The 20,511-nt window shown below is 39.7% G+C and overlaps 1 protein-coding gene across 2 annotated transcripts in view; it reads right to left on the bottom strand.

Moving 5' to 3' along the window:
* The window catches only part of KDM3A (lysine demethylase 3A), a 31,847-nt gene extending 11,607 nt beyond the window's left edge, over positions 1–20,240 (bottom strand). The window contains exons 1-12 of one of the 2 annotated variants that reach the window (XM_052780770.1): positions 20,115–20,240; positions 19,308–19,496; positions 16,474–16,629; positions 14,159–14,269; positions 12,467–12,569; positions 11,452–11,576; positions 10,889–10,961; positions 10,716–10,804; positions 8,367–8,518; positions 6,749–7,320; positions 5,265–5,466; positions 2,696–2,910 (exon numbers count right to left, since the gene is read on the bottom strand). In XM_052780770.1, coding sequence (XP_052636730.1) covers positions 2,696–2,910; positions 5,265–5,466; positions 6,749–7,320; positions 8,367–8,518; positions 10,716–10,804; positions 10,889–10,961; positions 11,452–11,576; positions 12,467–12,569; positions 14,159–14,269; positions 16,474–16,629; positions 19,308–19,478 — 1,969 coding nt within the window. In that variant the 5' untranslated portion in view covers positions 19,479–19,496; positions 20,115–20,240. Of the gene's footprint in view, positions 1–2,695; positions 2,911–5,264; positions 5,467–6,748; positions 7,321–8,366; positions 8,519–10,715; positions 10,805–10,888; positions 10,962–11,451; positions 11,577–12,466; positions 12,570–14,158; positions 14,270–16,473; positions 16,630–19,307; positions 19,906–20,114 lie in introns of those variants that run through there. The other variant, XM_052780769.1, reaches the window with a different exon arrangement.
* Between the last annotated feature and the right edge of the window lie 271 nt (positions 20,241–20,511).

The following is a 20,511-nucleotide window of genomic DNA, read 5'->3' as shown; positions in this document are numbered from 1 at the left end:
AGCTTGTCCTTGCTCTCAATTCAATAGCATAATGGGCAAATAGTTCTTCTCTTCCTTTTAGTAGTTTTTCTATATATTTATAGACTATCATACGTCCTCAGAATGGTGAGTTCTTTGAAGAACCGACCACCGCTGTTCAGGTTTCTTATGTACTCATTATATTCCACCATTCCTGACCCCAAGTCACTTCTTCAGTTCACTCAAAACATCTCAAATGTTGGCAGTGTCTTCCAAAAAATTACAAGCCCTTCCAGGGCTGCATTATGTACAGATTATTTTAGCCTGATCTTCATTTCATTACGTTGCCAGTTAGAAAACGAGACTAGACAAAAAGCACACATCTGCCTCCTCCTACCTCCTTCCACACTTGTAACTTCTCTGAAACTTTTCTGCCCACAACATTTCTTAATTTTAAAAGCAAGTTATGAGAGACCATGGCCTAACATATGCTAAAAAAACCACACCAGGATCCAAGACATCTGTTGCTTTTCTTTTGTATAATGCCCATTAACTATGTATGGAACAAAACCTAGAATAGCTTGGCACAATTTGTTCTTAAGTAGGAGGTAAAAATTGTTTGACTACTTGCTTCAAAATTCTTCCAGGAGACAGAGGTCTAAATATCACCAGCTCCATTCTTCTCTGCCTTTTAAAAACCATGTACTATATTTACCATTTTCTAGGCCAATCCTCCAATTTCCCCAAAACAGGATAAGGGTTTTTTTTATCTTTTGCATGTCATTTCATATTTCAGTTTTCTGAATTTTGTCCTTTTCTACTCCTCCTATTCTTTTGTTTCCTCTCTGTAGTTTGATCCTGTCTCCTTTTGGCACTTGGTGGCCAAGGAACAATGTGACCTCACAAGCTGTTCCTTCTACACTGGTCAATCTTCTACTACACAGGGATAATTTCACTTGTGCTTTTCTACTAATCCTTTAAGGAACTCTCTTTAAGGAAGTTCTCCCAAATAATTTCCCCCCTCATACTTCTTTGTCTTGTGGCTGTACCTACCAGTCTGGTGACTCACTAGTAAAAGAGAAAAGGGCTGACCCCAAGACATACTGTGGAATGCAAAAATATTCAAACATAAACGATCCCCTAAAAAGTAGTATCTGAACAAAATATTTTGACATTTTGGAAAAGGTCAGTTTGTCAGAGACATAGTTTTTATGAAAAGGCATCATTTCAACTGAACTCTGCCAAGAAAAAAAGTTTACCATAACTTCAAATCACGGTGGCAGAAGAATCTACCTTTATCCTGTGCCAACTGAGTGAGCACTCTTTCACTGAACTGTTCAAAGAAGAATGAGTATGTAGACTGTAAATTACTTCTTTCCTACCTAGAGCATTAAAAATACCCTCCATTTTAATGAAATTGAGTTCCCTTACTCTCACTAGACAGGGCAAAAACCAAGAGGAATTCATGACATTTTGCTCCTTTCAAACCAACTCCAGAACTCACGTGTCTTTTTTAAGCAGAGGATGTTTCTGGTAAGTATGTTAACAGATGCATCCTCTGCTATTAAGAAACAGGACACCTCCCCTTTGCTTCATGAATTCCACTCAAAATTTCATCCTTCTGAAAGTGTTTCAGTATTCCAGTCTGTACCTCTCACTCTGGCTATTGATACTTCGGCTTCACAGGCCTGAATATGTTTCAGTTCAAGCGAAAAGCAGAGCTTGCAGATTCCAAGTAGTCCAGGGTAAGACCTCACAGCAAGCATTTCTGAAACATCTCGAGTCTTCCCTCCCCTTCTGAAGGGCATTCAAGCTTGTTCAGGTTTTTTTCTTCTGTGCAAAACCTTGGGAGTGACTGGTAAACTGATACAGTCTTTATAGAATGTCAATACTACCCATTTCCAGAAGACATTGGGCAGACAGTCTTCCAAACTGTACTGCATCTCAGTCATGTACTTATAATCCAAAAAACAAACATTGTTTTAAGAGTCATTCTACTCTGAGAAGTGATTATGCAAGATCACAGCCTTCCCCATTTGTCTGCTCATGTTTGCTACAGAAAGGTTCTGATATGGCCAAACCCCTGTGTTCAAGGATGCAAGGTTTGCCCTGTTGCAGTGATGAAGCTCTACAGTCAGTTACCCCACCAATAGCACCTCTCTAGTCTATTCCCAGTAGGGCTGTACATATAATCACTTGAAACAGTCCTACTGGAAAGTTTCAGGTAGAAGAAAAGAAGATTTCTTTACTGACTTGACAGGCAGCATTAGGTCCATTATGCAAGAACAACAAAATAGGACCAAAGCAATCTAACAGAATCTGTGCAAAATGAAAACTTCATTTCATTTACATGCTAAGAATAGATTGTTGTCAGCTGCCTCCTGGTTTGGTTTTTTGGGTTTTTTTTGTTTGTTTGTTTTTTCTTTTTTTTAACACTTTGTTTCATAACAGAATTACACTCTGCAACAGGAAAAGTCATTTGATAAATTGAGAAAAGTCTTCTGGCACAAAGAAGGGCAGAATTACTTTTCCCTTTCCCCCCACCTGTGAGCAAAGAATTGTTGACACTAGTTCACACTGGATCTTAACCATTACCTCTCTCTGAGAAGAGAGGGAAACACTGAAATCTTACATTGTATGCATTTGGAAATGTCATGTATTTCCACACAGGTCAGAAGCCTGAAGTTTCACACAAAGCTACTGAAATACAGATTCTTTTAATAAAAATTGATCTTACTGTGTGGTTCAATAGTAGACATAACTTCCTTTTCAGATATCACTAGCTGACAAAAGTGGTCTCCAATGTTGGCTAGGATATACTTCGCTGTGTCGAGATCTAGACCCACAACATTCTTTGATAAAGGCAGCCACAAGCTAATAGCCTCAGGGTCATACTTATTTGGAGTTAAGAAACCTTCCTCACGTAGTATTCCATGCTTATTAAATTGCAACCTGTGGAAAGAGGGCGAAAAGGAGAAAAACCCATCATATCAAATGTTTTATTAGTTTACATTCATTCCAATGAGTCAATGCCTGAATTAAGAACACGTATACTGTATCTCAATGAGTTTAACTCTTAATGGTTACAACAAACATGTGTAAACATACTGGTCATTAGCATTAAGCACGCTTAATGTACTGCTTGTTTAAAAAAAAAAGCCTCAAAACATCAGTTTTTGTAGTAAGGTACATTTCCTAACTAAATGGTTTTTTTTATTCACACAAAACCAAATCAGGTTAAACATAATTTTTACAATGCACTGGTAACAGTAAGAATGTAATCTAGAACCATGTACAACTCACAAGAGAAATGAGAACACCTTAAACATAGAATATATTCCAGTAACAATTAATTGGAAGTAGCTGCCAAAAAAATAATCACGAAAAATTTGAGTAAGATATATTCTTGAGTGATTCTGAGTAGGTGGAAAGAATGAGATCTGTATTGTTAGTAGTTTACTAACCAAGAACTTCAAGAGTTCTGCTCATGTTTTCAGGAACGTTTTTACTATATGCTGTAGAGGAAAGTTGACTTCTGATGACAACATGTGCTCACTATAGTATTAAGTGTGGCAAGAAAACACGTGCTGGCAACTGATATCACCAGTCAAACACCATCTTCAGACTTTGCAGATTTCACATTCAATAGAAGGGGACGGTTCCATCCGCTTCAAGTTCTAAACTGAAGGATTCAACTGCTTTGAACTGCACTGCAAGTCTGGATTTTTACCCTGAGAAGATGAATTAGCATAGTCTGTTGTTACTCTGGTCTTAAACATTTTTGAACATTTCAATTTATGTCAGATTATCCCAAGACTGACTGAAGTAAAATCTCTAATCTGAGGTTAAATAACAGATTAGTAACATATCTTCATTTTTTTTAACCCTTTAGCTACAAAACTTGCAAGGGAGGTGGCGGAAGAAGAATAAACCTCAAGAAACAAATGAAAGAGTGGAAGAGTATTTTTTTTTTTATGATATTTGTAACATTTCTGCTTTCAGTTTTTTCTCTTCAGAAGGTCTTCAGGCCTATAGCTTCTTTTTATTCTACCTAGAGACCCAAAAGAAAGTCATTCCTCTGAAAATCAAAAGGAAAACTGAGATTAAGTAAGCTTCCCATCTCCCTTGTGATAACTAGTATTTTTGCTTTTCCTCTCCAATACCACAAGTGTTACCCTCTTCCCATAAAACACAGTCCATGCCTCAAAGTTTAAATGGGTGTGTGGGGAAATAAGAAGCAGCATGCAACAACATCCAGACATGAGATCAAGTAGTTCACAGAAAAAATTCGCACAACTTGAAAACAAAGGAAAGGACATGTTAAAAAACAGCCAGAGACTGCAGTTTGACAACATCCACCCTGGGCTTACAGATAGGCTTCAAGTAACAGTTTAACACCCTTTTTGAAAGGGTTCCTCATGGTGTCTAAAGAACTAAAGAGATAAAACATCAAAAGACTGACTGTTGAACTCAAGAATCAGGCTCTGGGGCCATGTAGGTGGGGGGTAAAGGATCTGAAGCTGCAGATTAGGTTTGGAAAAGCAACCACCACTTGGCAGTCACTGGGTTTTCCTTAAAGTTGCCTTGCTGACCCTCCTCATCTGCCCTCCTGAAACCCAGCAAGTGTACTGATTAAATGTTTCTATAGCAAGCTTAGAGCAGCAGCACAAACTCATGCGTAAAGTGGAACAAAGAACTGAGCAACACAACATAAATTATTATTTTGCCCATCACTATTCCCTGACTCCAGCTGAAAGCCCCTGGCCACTTACAGCAACTCTTCCACAGCTGTGGATATATGTCTAACATTTCACATGTCCAACCACCAAACTTTGGGAGACATGCATGGAATCTACCCTCTCACTAGTATCTCCAATACTACTGAGCTGTAGCACTCAAACTCAACTCATGTTGTTATCCCATTGGCACTCAGCCCAGAACAGCAAAATAAAGAGCTGAAAGTCCTGCCAAAATATTTTCTACTCAAATTAAGCAGTCAGAAAATTTCCAAGGGCTAAAAAACACAGGCAACCTCTCATTAGTTAGGTATATTAGCCTTATAGCCTAACAGCTACACACCAGCATCTAGCAGTTTTGAACCAGAGACTTAAATGAGACCATTTTTACCAAGTAACTGTTCTTTCATATGTCCTGGAAGATGAAGTCCATGTTACAGCTAACAGTGAGCACTCAACAGCCCCCCCTTTCAGAAAAAACAAAAAGGTCAGATGTCCAACTCGGACATGGGGCACGTTATTCACATTGAAAGAATATCAAGGTCTATACAGAGTCAAAATTGTTCTTACCTTCTAAAGTGAAAGAATCGACAAAAGACAGTGGAGTCTCTTTGCTCTTTGTTCTTCCGGTAACTGTCCAAACGGCATTCCCTGCATTTATGCAGGTGAGGTGCGATATTATTGCAGGAACCGTCCTGTACAAATGCTTCTCCACTTTGCTGCAGCTTCTTCACTTTAGAAGCATCTGCTAAAATTGACTTCCGAACAATTACTGCAGGGAAGAGTAGTGTAGATTAGACAACCTTCAGTTTCTCATATAAAGGTGCAAGCAAATGTACTTTAGTGAAAGATCCATGTCAACTTTTCCCATAAGTTTCACATTACATTGAAACAAAGTTAGTTAAAATATTTGCAGTTGGCAGAAACCTCTTTTCAGGTCAGCAGAAACTTTCTCAAGCTATAATTCCACTGGAGTCATGGTCTGCGGACCCAAGTTTAACAGCTCCTTTCACTCCTCCACAGAGGAACATTTTGAAAGAGCATCTGCTTTTAATGCAAGTTCTTCAGCCACCAGGGCTGGAGTACCTGAGCACTGAGTAGACCAGGGCATGACGCAACCACATTTGACAAGTGATGAAGATAAAAGTACAACCTGGCCATTTCTCAGTCCTGTTTTCATGTTTCACAATGCAACAGCTTTCAGCATCTTACTATAAGAGATGCCAAACCTCTCTCTTCCTTCCACATTGCGGTTGAGGCCTAGCAGGGAACAACAGTGACTGCTTGGCTGGCTGTGTACCCGTGTTAATTATGGAATAGCACATGGTAATCCAAGACCAAGCAACATGAGATTGGAAAGAAAAAAAGAGGTGGGTGTGTAGGGAGATTCCCAGAACCCTGAATGATCAGCTATACCGCCTGATGCACAGCACAACACATAACATCAGGAGTCCAGCTCCCTAAAGAACTACAGCCTTTCCCATTCTGTCCCATGTGGAAAACTTGAAAGCTCACAAAGTGGAACTGGGCCACAGAAAACATAGAAACAAGGTGGGTTGTTTTGGAGTTGGGTGGGTTTTGATTTTTTTTTTTGTTTTGTTACTTGGGTTTTTTGTTAGTTTTGTTTTTGGAACAGTTACTCAATGAAAGCCCCTCTTGGACAAAGTTTTGCTGAGAACAACTTCCATCTCTCACCATGCTTACAAAATATAGGACCACTGCTAAAAAAACCCCACTCTCATTATGCCATCAGCATCTGCATTCCAAACAGAACTTTGTTTTTGTAACCCATTCTGCCATTCTGTTCTTGCATACATTTTGCAACAACTTATTTCTAGAAATTAATGATAAGTTCTTTTCCTTTATCAGAAAAGGACATTTTTCTCGAATTTATTGCATTCCTCTTGTAAAAGAACCCACACATGACTCCAATTCCAGATACACTCACACAATTTAAATTACTCATCTTGCATACATTACAAAGACCTACTTGTATGTAGTTACACAGAAACTACGACGACTTTCAAATGACAGGAAGTTTTAAAAATACTTACTATTGTCCTGGACCTTGGCACTTCCAGTCCAAAAGCTTTCATTTTCATTTCTGTCATAAAGAATCTCATTTGAATTTCTTCTAATAAAAAATTCCATGTCTGTAAGTTCATCAATCTTGTTTCCTTTGTGGCTGTTCTGGCTATTGCAATTGCTTTGTGATTTAACTCCAGACTCAGTAAAAGAGTGATGATGAGCATCTGAGGTTGAGGGTCTACAATCTAAAGTCCGCTGCAGTTCAACAGTGCTACTGACTCTGGGTATTGCTATGGAAGAGTTAAGATGTTGCAACTGTTTTACAGAAATGCATTCTTTTGGAAAGTTTGTTGTGGGCTTCATAAGAGGTTCATTTGTATTTTTCAGGTTGGTTCCTTTTTCATTAGCTGAATCAGCCAAAGATGAAGATCTTGAGGTTGTCAAAGAGGTATATTTACCATTTTGATCATTAAGATTTTCTGTTTGTTCTTTAGATATAAACCCCACTTTAGGAAAGGCCGTCAGATCTTCCTTCAATGGTTTAATTCCAGTATTAAGACAAGAAGGATGAGTTTCCGGCAAGCTTCGTCTACGTGTGCTGAAACACACAACATGCAATAATTAGACAAACAAAAAGGTGTCAAACAAATCAGGCCATCAGCTGCTCAATCTTATCACATTTAAAGCTTGAAAGAAGAAATTTAATTACGTACTTTGAATTCTGATGTTCCAAGGTTTTAAATTTTGTGTGAGGTTAAGTAGGTTTGTGGGTTTGAGATTTGGGGGTTTTTTGTTGTTTTGATTTTAAGAGTTGAACAGAATGATAAAGCTGTATGCACATGGAGGCACACAAAAATTTAGGTACTGCAGCTACTCCACTACCTTCTCTCACAATTAAACAGTTACTTTCTCATTTTCTCCATGCAACAGCTGTATAACTAAATGCATTTCACTTGCATGTCTGTGTGAGAAGATTTTAATACTCGAAGGAACTTCTGGCTGGTACTGTAAGTCTATACTGGAGACAATAAAACCAGTCCCCCACAAAAAGCCTAAATGAAAAAAATTCTTTCCGCATTTATCTTGAGATATATACTCAAAACTAAGTGGGGAAAAAACCTATATCACTTCTTATAAGGTAATACACACAATTCGAGTTTTCCTGTCACACCATTTCTACCATCATGTTCATTTTTGTGACAGAACTGGGGATAACAAAGTTTAAAGACACTGGTGTTCAACAGAAATATAATTAAGGACCTGTACTTGATCTGCAAGAAGCTATTGTACAGGACACCTGCCTGAATGTATTCTATTTTTCTTGGGAGCTGGGCAGGAATGTGTTTGACAAAGAGTAGGCACCACACCTATGTAAAACCCATCAGTTTACACATGGGTACAATGAAGCAGTAACATTGGCTTGTGACATTGAAGGGCAACTACCTCAAAGATAAAAAAGAAAAATATGGCATAAGCAAGTAAATTACGTAGTCAGGGCAATTAAGTCTAACACTTTTCTGTGCAAATATTACAGAAGACTAGTTACTGCAGTTCTTAAAATGACCTCTGAGTTTGTTTTGCTAAGAATTGGAGTTATTTTTGGAGTGAAAAAAAAGTCTGCATAAGCACAAAGTGCTTCCTTACCCCTGAGGAGTTTCTGCACCAAGATTGGGTGGTGAGTTAGCTGGCAGGGGCAGGCCTTGATGCCTTTGGTCTTTATTAGCAGGAGTACATCCTAGCAATGCTTCACCCAACACGGTTGGTACTGACTGCACATGTCCCTGACTGGGAGAAACCTGTAAGGGAGATTTTAACAGTTAGGAAAATTGAGGATAACAGAAATACTGCTTTGCAGGGTTCAGCTTAAAAAGAAAAATACATTAATGCTCTTCCCACCATGTTTAATAAAGCTCATTGAAGTCCATAAGATGGAAAGACATTAGAGAGTCCTTTTAAACCTTATAAGTTCCACGAAATACTGTTCACGTTAATTCCTTCTCCCCCAATTAACAACAAACTTTTGGGGGGAAACGCGTATTAAGAAAGTGGAAAGGAAGATAGAAAGCTCCGTTCTTCATAACTGCCAGTGCAATGATCTTTCTAAAATAACTGCAGTAATCAGAACTCAGAAATAGCTTTCAGAGCTCATCTGAAAATCCTGGATAAAATTAAAACAGCAAAGTTAGTCTGACAACATTACCAAAAATCTAGATGCAGACTTCTTTGTAGTGAGAAAATCTTTGTACTGGGATTCTAGAAAGTGTTAATGAAAGAAATCCTGTGCTGATTAAATCACCAGCCTCACAAACCTACAATTCTTTTAGGAATACAACAGGTCTACCAAATTAGCAAGCATCTTTAAAAACAGTAGTTTCCTGTGGGGGTCCTTCCTCAGCTCTAACATCCATATTCCACTCCCACATGCTCAACTTCCAGCAGTAAGTTACACTACAGACTCATTACCATCAACTCCAAAATATTTCCTTTCTGCTTTGGTATAACACAGCTGTCAGGCATCGAGAGGAGCTCTCAAAAAAATGATGGAATTAATTAACTCCATATTAGAAATCAGAGTACTATCACACACAAAGTAAAACAAAAAAACATGGCTTCAGCTTATTACTCCCATATATTCACATCCACCAAAACCAGAGAAACAAACAGAGCATCTGTTTTCCTTATTAGAAAGTACGCTCACTTGTAACCATTTTGAGAAAATAGTTGCAAAACATTTCCCAAAGAGTACAAAAGTGATAAAGGATCCAGCCCTTTGAAGGAAGGCAGACTAGAAAATTAAAAGTAAATAACTTCACTACTTTAAGGAACGATGATGAAACAAGCTACAAATTCAGATCATGGTAACTCTTCTGCAGGACATCTGGAATATGAAATAAAGACCACCTTTTGTGTGTATCAAGCAGGCTGCTGAATAGGCAGAAAGCTAAAGAATGGCAAACTGAGCACCCAAAAGATGCTCAAGGTACTCAAGCACAAGCTACAGAAACAACATAAGCAGAGTAAGACTGCAATGCACTACCTACTTCATGCAAATTTGCTGCGTGCTTTTCCTCTGCAGTAAATACTAGATCAGTCTTTTCATTGAGGAATCTTATTCTGTACTTGCTACCTCATGCTGTATCTTTGTGAAGCCATTAAAGATTTCTAATAACAATATCCAGTCATTAGCCAGATCTACACGGTTGACTCGGCACAGGACTGACTGCACAGAAGCCAAGAACATGAAGCCCCCAAAAAATGAAACAAAACCCAACCCTCCCACCCCACCACCGCTCTAGAGCTTCCAGAAGGCTACTCCCACCTAAAATGCATTTTTTTGGTCTGAAACACTGGGACAAAATTACAGGGCAATTTTGAAGTACTGTTCCTCAACAGTGTAATAGCCAAGCCATTATTTTTCATTTGCATTTCTATACTTAAGTTACCCAGATCATCTTTTGACCTTTGAGGCAGTTTTTTTAGATCTCAGTGATACTTGGCAGGTCACTCACAAACCAAATAAATGTAGACATGGAAGTACTAGAAAAGTAGTCACATTCCCTTTTTGTACTGAAACAACATACTTCCAGACTGCTGCTTGCGTAGCTTGCATCCTCAAATCATGCAAGTGTAGCTGAAGGTTTTGGGTTTAAGTACAAAACAGTTAAAGAAAGAACGTGAAAAGCAAAGGTTATAAACTTGAGAACTGCTTTATGTTTTCTCCCAGTACAGAATACATGACCAGGCAGGCTAACTTCTAAGCAGAAGCAAAAAGCACAGTTAAAAAATACAAGCTTCAAGGCTCAGTAACTTTTTCTCCGATTATCACAAGGCAAGATGTTTTACCCATGCCTAGACAAGTTTCAAAGAACTCAACACACCCTCCCAGGGATTATATTTATTATTCCACTTTCCTATCTAATCCTTATTTAAGGCTGTTCTGAGAAATGTCATAACCATTATATAACAGTCACATATAACGTAGTAAGACATTACCTCAGGAGAAGATTTTGTGTGTTTAGCATCAACACTTCCACTATTCTCAGATGACTTCCTTTTCACACCCCCAATTCTTTTAGATTTATCTGGAAGAGAAGGTGATCAAGATTAGTTTATTTGTCAAAAATAGGCTACTTAGTGTTTGAAGGACAAACAATAATAGCTCTTACCACATTTTCCATTGTTGTCATATATGATTTCAACATGAATTAACTCTGGATCAAGAGTTTTTAAAGCTGGAATCTTGCAAAGGAACAAAAATAGAGAAGCAGCCATTTAGAGAAGTGAAAGTTACTGTTTAATCTACTTATCTTAGCTGTTGTGGTATAGACTAACCTCAGACATTTAACTTCTAGGCTCTTTGTATACTAAGCTGAATTTAACGATATACTGTTGTGACAGTGCCTCTGCATGAAAACACACATATAAATTGGTACTTCAGAGCACCGTCTACACAGCATAGAAAGCAATGAAACCAGGATCATACGTTTGCCTCTTCAAATAAAAATTCCAGATCTCCCTCATTTTGTGTAGAAGACCATTTGTTATTTGACAATTCTACCAGCAGCATACAGAAACACTTTAGGGTAATAGATTATTCTGCATTACACTGATCGCCATTTTTTTTAAAGCTTATTACAGTAAGGACAGAATTAAAAATGGTGGGGATATAAATACAAGTTCTCACCCATTCCCCATCTCCATTTGTAAACCCACAGCAACTGGTTCTTACCTCCTGACAGTTGACTTCCAGAGTTCTTGTAGCTGGATTACCATTGACAACAACTGCTGTGAACCACTGAGTAGATGGATCCAGGCTATAAATTCTAATTTTTGAACCAATGATATTTTTTCCACCTTAAAAATTGAAAAAAATACAAGAAAAGGGAGCTTAAGAAAAAGGAAGCATGACGATCACCACAGTTACCAACACGAATTTGTGAACAGTACTGCATGCAAGATGCAAGTAAGCAAAAAAACCTGAGAACCTTGAGACAACTTCCACTCAGCTGTGGGGATTAAAAAAAGAAAAAGCATGATAAAACTTTTCCAGCTACCTCCTTCCTGGAATAGTTCAATAAAGTTTTCTGGAGGTTAAGACATGCAACAGAGGCCAGACTGACCTCCAGATTTCAGACAGAGAGGCAGATCAGTGGACATGGAAATGAAGATTCAATGATTAGATGTGAATTTTTCCACTCTTTACAGTATTGCAATTGACAACTCGAAGTTGCAATATTTACCTTTCTATAAGACATTTCTTCCATATGCAAGCACATGACTACAGATATGCTTGTATGAACCCACTAGTTAAGAATTTGAAGCTGGCAAATCTAAAACTAACAATTTTAACTTGACTAAAAAAGTAGTCTCTATATAAAAGTTTGGAAGTTTTTATAAACAAGCAGCAGACTGAAAAAAAATTAAAAATCAAGCTAATTGAAACAATAAACAACTCCAAATAATTTCAGTGACAATTGCTACAAATTTGGTATCTCTTTCACAAGTGTCAGGCCATCTATACATGCCTAAATTATGTAGACACTCTTACAAAGGAGATATTTGAAACTTAAATCTCTATAATCCTTCACATTTTGCATTCACTGCTGTGAAAGAAAGTGGAATCAGTATTTTAAAAAAGCTTTTATCCCTAAAACAGATGACTGTAATTTACAGCATCACTGCAAAGATTTCCCTTTTGACTTGACTATATATTGCCAGTTTTCCGCTACAGAGTATGCTTGTACCTTGCACCAAGCGCGTTTCATCGAGATGTTTCTTAACCAAAGCCTGAATTTCTTCATTAACATTTTGATCATCCTTAAGAGGAAGCCTGGAACTGTCCACATCCTATTGAGGGAAAAAAATAATATAGAAGTTAGTATTAAGGATAATGTTTTTGATTAACAAAACCCCATAATATTTAGAAACAAGATAGCAATTCATACAAGTCCAACAAGTTTCTCATTACTTTGTGTGCCTTTAGCTCCTAGGACACTGTATTTATTGAGACAGACATCATTTCCTTACCAATGGATCGGCCGTCTGCAAGCCAGACTGAAGTGAGCTCTCCAGGTCCACTTTAATATTGTTCTGAAAACAATCTAGCTTTGTTTAACTACATTGCTAATGAGCACTAAGTTTAACCGAATGATCCATTTTTTAATTTAGGATTTTAAGTTTTCAGAAGCAGCAACTTGTAAGTAGTCCTGAGCAGATGTAAATGCAAATATTTTAAGTTTTATGTTTCTACTTATGCTAGTAATGCCAGAATCCAGTCTACCTCAAGACACCATTATAAGATGTTCATGTGAATGAAAAGTCAGCTACATCTAAATCACTCATAATTATTCAGCATCAAGTATTTAAATTTTAGGGTTTTTTCTCTATTGTTATCTAAAGCTGCTTGACAACATTTAGAATTGATTCTGAAATGGAAAGTTTACAGCAAGTTTTTACCAATGGCTCAGAGTGCTAATAAAAAAAGGGGGTTTTGTGTTTGGTTTTTTCTTTCTCCCAAGCACTGCTCTGGCATTTGTAAGCAGAAGGCTGAAGAGCTCGTCATCAAGAATCTGTTATTCAAGATGCCAGAAAAGCAATCTTCTCTGCTGCAGTATTGAGATAAGGCTTCTACATGAAGAAATCTCTACTCTGTTGTTGAGCCAACACCGGCAAGACAACAATCTACAACTTTAAGTGATTCTTTTGTTAGCTTCTCAAGAGGAGTTGTCTACTTGCTGACTGTTAACAAGTCAAAGTAGAACACTAATGATGGCATTACTAGCAGTCTCAACATGGGACATCTATTACTAGTTTTATTCAGACTCTTTATAGGTCTTGAGAGTAGTTTCCTGAAAAGATTAAATCCTTCATCATTAGCACATACTATTCTTCAAAATGTCTGACCAGTCAGTCACACAGGGCAATTGTTTCAACACATCTCTATCGATTTTTCACTAACAAACTTTCCTCCTGGTGCTCCATAAAGGGACTATATTTCAACCATCTCATTTACATCCTGTGCAATTCCTCATTTGTTTAGGATTAGAAGTGATGTGTTTCTATTAGATAGCAAGATTTATTCCAGACATGCAACTCCCTTCATAGTAAAGACAGTTATGCTCACAAGAACAAAGGGAAACTATTCCAGATTATCCCCACCATGAGCATGATGCAATTGCTGTCACCTGAGCTGAATAACTGTCCTAGCACACTCCCTCATCCAGCTCTCTTAAGTGGCCACATCCTGGATTGGCTTCAGAAGGTTTTTAATCAACAGACACATTACATTCAGAACTGATATTTGAGTTACAGTAATAAACACCTACTCCAAGTTTTTACCCACCTAAAATTTGCATTTAGAATATATTAACTTGACATAACTTAAATACCAAGATAAAAGATTTATCTTCCATCTTTACAATGCCATACAAGGTTACCTGAATGGGTGTCAAAAGGTCCTTAGAAAGAAAAACACATCTCTCTTCACCAAGATAGCGTACTGAAACCATTGATCCCAAAACAGCTTTGTCCACTAAGGATTTGTAAGTCTAGAGAAGTGATAGACATTTTCTTAGAAAAAGAGTAAGATCTCATCATTCCTCATTTGCATTTAAAAAATTTTAGTTCTGCATCCATTTCTCTGTTAAGACACCACATCTACATGCAACTCTTGAAACAAAGCAAGTTTCTAATAAAATTCTAATACATGCCTAATAAAGGAGGTACTAGACTATACTTGAAATTAATTTCATTTAGTAGAATGAGTTAGAATTCAGTTCTGGTGGCTGTCATTAACAATCATTAATCATTCATCTCAACATGAAGAATTTACTAATACTAAGAGTTCTAATTGTAGATATGTTAATGAAAAACCCTCCTTATGATAGATTGGGGAATAACTAGCAAATCAATGAAGGCTTGCTGCATGGCTTACATTAAAGTTCTCAAAGCTCATGCAACATTGATAATATACTGAAGCCTTAGTTTAGGCATGTACAATGACTTGGATAGCCTCATAGTTGTTATACCACTGCAGTACAATGATGAAGTTGTGTTCAGGTATACCAAAGGCTTCAAGAACAGACAAGAAACAAAAATTTCCTTTAAAAGCTTCTCAACTCTTCCTCATAAGTTTAAGGTTAAATTTTGTCTAGTCCTGCAGTAACAGCTCTGAGTGGGTAGGCATCAGGAGTCTGGAACATCAGAAGTGATAAGAATAACTCCTGCCTATGGGGAAAGGTACATTGGTGCCCTATTGAAAAGAAAAAAACAAAAATCATTCTGATAGAGTATGGGTTTGGGTTTCTGAAGGACTGAACAAGCAAACAAAGACTTTCTTCCCCTTTGTTGTTTTCACTTCAGTTAGGACAGCATTGGCAAAGGGACAGTATCACCAGAAGAGGAACAAGAGTCTTTCCAGGAGTGACCGGCCATTACAAGAGTTCTGCAAAGCTATTCCATTTGTCAGAAAGATACTCTCCCACAATCTTGAATCATTAAGTTGTTATCAAGATTTAAATAAATTAATCCACACACCTCTTGTGACCCCTTCTTTCCTGGCTTGTGCGGTGGCAAAGGGAGAAGTAGTCTTTTTTGCCAAGGCAAGCTCCAGTATTGCGCTTTACTTTATCCTACATCATTCCTCTGCTAAATAAGCTTTGGAACATGTACACTGCATGAACTGACACGTCAAATACATCATGAGGAAAACCTTATGCATAAATTGAAGACAAGTATCCAGTAAGAACTGTTCAGATACTTGGAAAGGGACAACAGCTAAGTTTAAATAAGCAGGTTTTCAGAACATTGTGTCAGCAAAACCTCCTAGTAGAACTGCTGATATTAATGCACAGGTCAGGAAATAAAATTAAGGATTCATCCTTCCACTTCTCCCATCGTATTTGGCCCTACTTCCAATAAATATCTGCTTAGATTAGCCTTGCTTAAGAAAAAAGCTCAGCTAAAATGCAGCAGTATGAATTACACTAGGTACTTTATACCTAGCAAAGTTAAGAGCATTAAAACATGGACTACAACTTCAGCATAATTAACGTTCAGCAAGTTTACATCTTCATTTACTTCACAGCTACTTTTATGAGCAGCAATATCCAAAGTAGTCCAGTAAAACTACACTAGCTGAATACATTAAGAAATGTTCCCTGTTCACCTCTACTGGCTAATTTGCCTAGCCAGCCATGCATGGCAGTTATAGAAAGCTTAGTTCTCTGGCTTGCACAGTGTAGCTCAGGTTTTTATATGCACGAAATCCAAATTTCACAAGTCATCTGTGCCAGGCATCCATCACATAAGAGTCATTCAAATTATTTTTGTCTCAGATCAAACATCACCGAAGAATTAACAGTACTTGAGGCAGAGTAAAACAAGAATTTAAGATAAAAATGCAGGCTATCCTTAGAAACCTATTATTTACCCTTTTTCTCTCTATTCTTAACTGCAATTTCATGAAAGAAGGAAGAAACATGAGACCAGAGGGAGAAGGAATTAACATTGTACAGAATAGTGGTTTGGGAGGGAAGCAAAAGTCATAAAAACACATTCCTGTATCTCTAGGCACAACATACCAACTTAAAATGCTTACAAGCTCTGCCTAGCTCCAGCTGTACAAAGAGATTTAGTTTCCCTTAAGAGTACACGAGTAAAGCTGTACTTGAGAAATTCACACTTGTAACAACATTGTCCTTAGAAGATGGAACTGCAGAAACAAAGTGAATTAGGCCAAGCGTATACTTGCCATTGCAGGCCACTGGACAGGAGACATAGAATTGGCTTGAGATTTTCTTTCAGCCAGTACTAGCTTTTGCTCCACCAGGAATGCTTTCATTTTATGGTTGTAGACTTCTATCCATCTTCTTTTTTCCCATGACTCATCATCAAATTCTACACAAATCTACAGAAAGGAAACAAAGTGAAAGAGCAACTAACCATAAAATTCAGACACATACAACATGGAAAAGGATAAACAAACACCAATTTCCTCAAAAAAAACCCCAAACCATTGAAAGCACTTAAATGCAAACATGATTATTGCCTCTCTATCACACAATCAAGCAACCACTAAAGCAACCCAGGCTGACCTAGTATTTTATAAGTGATAGTCAACGTTAACTGGTTTGTCATTGTTACTGTCGCATAAAACATTAATATTCTTATTTAACTCTACAATCTTCCCATCTCAAAGTCCTCTTCTGCTCAAGGACAGTTAAATGTGTTAACTCTGCCACCAGTGCTTACAAACAGGGAAAAAAAACCACACACACACAAAACCCCCTAAAACACTAAAGGACTGTGTACAGTGGTGTAGTGGCACACGCATTTTCCACAAACTCTAAACTAGAATACTTGAATAAACAAGCTGTTTTTCCAGAAATATTTTAAGAGTCCCAAAGAATAACTTTAATTTATTGAAAGCACAAATGACAGTAAGCCAGTAAAGGTGATCATATTGTATAATGTGAAGAAGGTCATTTGCTGCCTGCTTTTAACTGGTATTTATCTTTACGAATCTCTGAAGCATCTAGACAAACTTTTCAAGAGGAAAGCAGTTGTCACTTCACAGCAAAAACATGGTGTCTTAACCAATTTCTTTGGGATGGCATTACCCTTCTTTCACAGGCAGCACGGGGAGATCAACAAAGAATTGGGAAAGACCGCAAATACAACTTTGCCTGATTATTGGAGCGTCTTGGTAGAGAACACTACTCTCAGAAAAATCACTCCCTCTTCCCATAAAATATAACAATCCAGTCTAAATATATTTAACTAATTTGCCCTAACAGCAGAGAAACCTCGGCTGAGTGAATCTTAGAAACATTCTCTTGTGTATAGCTTCCCTCTAAGGGGAAAGGCAAGTAAAAGCATGCACACAAAACAGCATTACCACAGACAGGAGTCGTAAAACTAATGGGTGCAGAAATGAATTTAGTCATTTTGAAGTTCACAGAAACAATGAAAGAGATAAGCAAATAACACAAGTACCAGAACCAGAATGGCTTGTTTTGTCTATAGTATCAACACTGCACAAACAGGAAAATACAGTTGAGAAAACACTTTCAAAAGTAGTTGACAGGCTTTCTATTCTGTAGCTTGTTCCTGACGCTATACAAAAAGCAAAATTTGAGAGATTAAATATTTCTACTCCTTTAGAGGCTCCCCCCCCCCCGAATCCATTACTGTTTTGGTCTAACTATACATTACTTTCCCACAGAGCTGAGAGAGAGGGAAGGAGATGGCATGTGTTTTGGTACAAAAGCTCTCCACGCCTCAATTGTCTACTTTGCAACTTCTTTAACACTTTTACTGGAGAATGAATTAAGTCAATCGCTTCTGGCAGAACCGTAACCAGTTACAAGACTCACAGTAAAGTCCCCAACAGCACCTGCTCCTCCTCCTTTTAAGTCCCAGAGAAGGACCTTAAGAAGAGCTTTCTGCAGCAGCAACATTCTCCTCCTCACTCCAAGTATGGCATGGGCACAGCCCCGCCGGCCAAAGATGGAGAAAGCTCCACCCCTGCCGCAGATCCACAACAAGAAGCCCGTCCTCTAACAACTTTGGACTCTTCCTAACAAAGTTTACACTTTCAAAGAGGAGTTAGAAACACCTACTGTTTCATCTTGTTTGACAAGGAGCAGGTGCTTCTTCAGTTAATCTGAGGTCACAAAGTTCTTCTCATTAAAAAAAAAAAAAAAAAAGGGCAAGGAAACAGTTCTAATTGAAAGATGGTACTGTTCTTGCTGTCATAGAACAGCCTGCCACCGAAGTCCCTTGTAGAAACAAATAAGATGACCACGTAACAAGATGCCGTTACTATAACAGAGTTTTGTCCTGAGCGAGTACTTTGTATACCGTAGTAATTGCCCAGACATGGTTGAATAGTTTTACTGTCTACAGTTGCCAAATAGCCCCTTAAGACCTTCACAGTCAAACTGTGAAAGTCGCTTGACTTCCACCCAAAGTACATAGTTAACAAATTACACTAAGCTTGCAATAATTGTGTTCAAAAATGCCGTTGGTAATCATTAAGAAATGACCACCATGCAAGAAGAGTCCAAGAAACCTCCAACACCGTACAAGAATTTGGTTGCGTCTTTCAAGACAGTAGAAGTACTTCTTCATTACCAGCTACTCCAAAGAGCAAGAAAGAAAAGTCACCAATCCCAACAACATAAAAGAGTTTTGGTTTCACCTCTGGGAAAAAGAAAAATCATTCACAACTGACAAGATCTTAAAACACATCTAGGAAATACACAGAAATAAAACCTAGGCACAGCAGGTGCAATAAAAACCTGAAGTTTTCAAAATGCTGGTGGAAGAAAGCACATTTATAATTAGCTTGAGATAATTTCCGGCATTAGTACAAGCACACTGGGGGCTTTAGCCAGAGGTGCATACGTTTTCAAGCACGTTAAGCGGGGAAGTTGACCAAGATGACCTCTCTCCCCCAACAACAGCGCGTATATATATATCTGTCTGTATACACACACCCACACACATGCACGCACATGAAGTTTCCAGGTCCCAGGGTAAGCAGTCTCGTTTTAGAAGGTCTCTTTGAAAGTTTCCGGTTACCTTCAGGTCTTGTTTGGATATGTCCGTGTGTGAAACGGCTCGGATCCTGCCTGACTTCCAGGGCCATTCCGAGATGCGACTGGTGTCCCACGACCTGTCGTCTTCCTCTGACAGGCTGAGGAACCTCTTCCCCACCAGCAGGGACCAGCTCCCCTCGAGCCTCAGCACCATTTTAACTCATCGGGAGGCCTCCAGGGAGGAAACCGACGGAAGGAGAAGAGAGAAAACAAACAAACAAACAAAAAAACCCAAAACAAAACAAGGCGTCGGTCAGCTGGCAGGCCGCGCTCCGAGCCCCGCCGGCGGGCTCGCCCCCCGCCCGCCTTTCCTCACAGGGAGCCGCGGCGGGCGGGAGCTGCGTTGCTTCCTTCTTCCTCTCCCCGTCCTCCTCCCCCCCCTCCCTCCCTCCCCCGCTTCTTTTCAAGCGGCTCAAGCCGAGCCCTCAGACACCCACAGGATGCTTCTTTGCCCACAGTCCTGTTAATCATTGCCTCGGTGGGGGCGGGTGGAAGGAAATACCAGAAAGCTGCTGCAGTGCAGCTCCCAGCGATTTCCACCCCGGCCGGCCGCCACCCTGCCTCCTCAGCCTGCCCCCCCTCGCCGCCTCTTTGTTCCCCCCCCACCCCCCGAAGCCGAACCGAAGGCCGGCAGCTGAAGGGAAAGCAGAGAAACAGGCGACCGGGCCAAGCTCCTTCCGGACGCCTCTCCGACAACCCCCTCCCGCCCAGACAACCCTCGAGCCTTGCCCCTTACCCTCGCCTGCTTTTCTTCCCCCCCCCCAACCCGGCCCCTGCCGCCGGTCCCCACCCGGCACAGCCCGCGGTCACACGCCGCCCGGGCAGCCGGGCTCCGCGAACGCGGCGCTTCCCCTCCGCCCCCAGCAACGGCCGCTGCGGCGAGCGATACTACTCGGCCCCGCGCTCGCGCGCGCACACCCCCTCAGCCGCGCGCGCGCCCGCTCCCGCCCCGCCCCCACCCCCCCTACCCCGGCCCGCGGCCGGCCCCCGCCGTTCACATCCCTCGCTCCCATTGGCTACCCCGCGGCAGCGGGGCGGGGCTCTCGGCAAGCCTCCCGCTGCGATTGGGCAGGAGGGGCGGCGCCCGCGCTCCTGGCCGCGCCTCGAAACCGTTGCTCAGCAGATGGCGACTAAAAAAGTGGTATCCTTCCGCAAGGCTGAGAGTGAAGGAGTCCGCCAGCCCGCCC

Source organism: Harpia harpyja, chromosome 2, assembly GCF_026419915.1.
Source record: "Harpia harpyja isolate bHarHar1 chromosome 2, bHarHar1 primary haplotype, whole genome shotgun sequence".
Taxonomy (NCBI): domain Eukaryota; kingdom Metazoa; phylum Chordata; class Aves; order Accipitriformes; family Accipitridae; genus Harpia; species Harpia harpyja.
The sequence above is the reverse complement of the archived record's forward strand: the minus strand, read 5'-3'. Positions and strand labels throughout refer to the sequence as shown.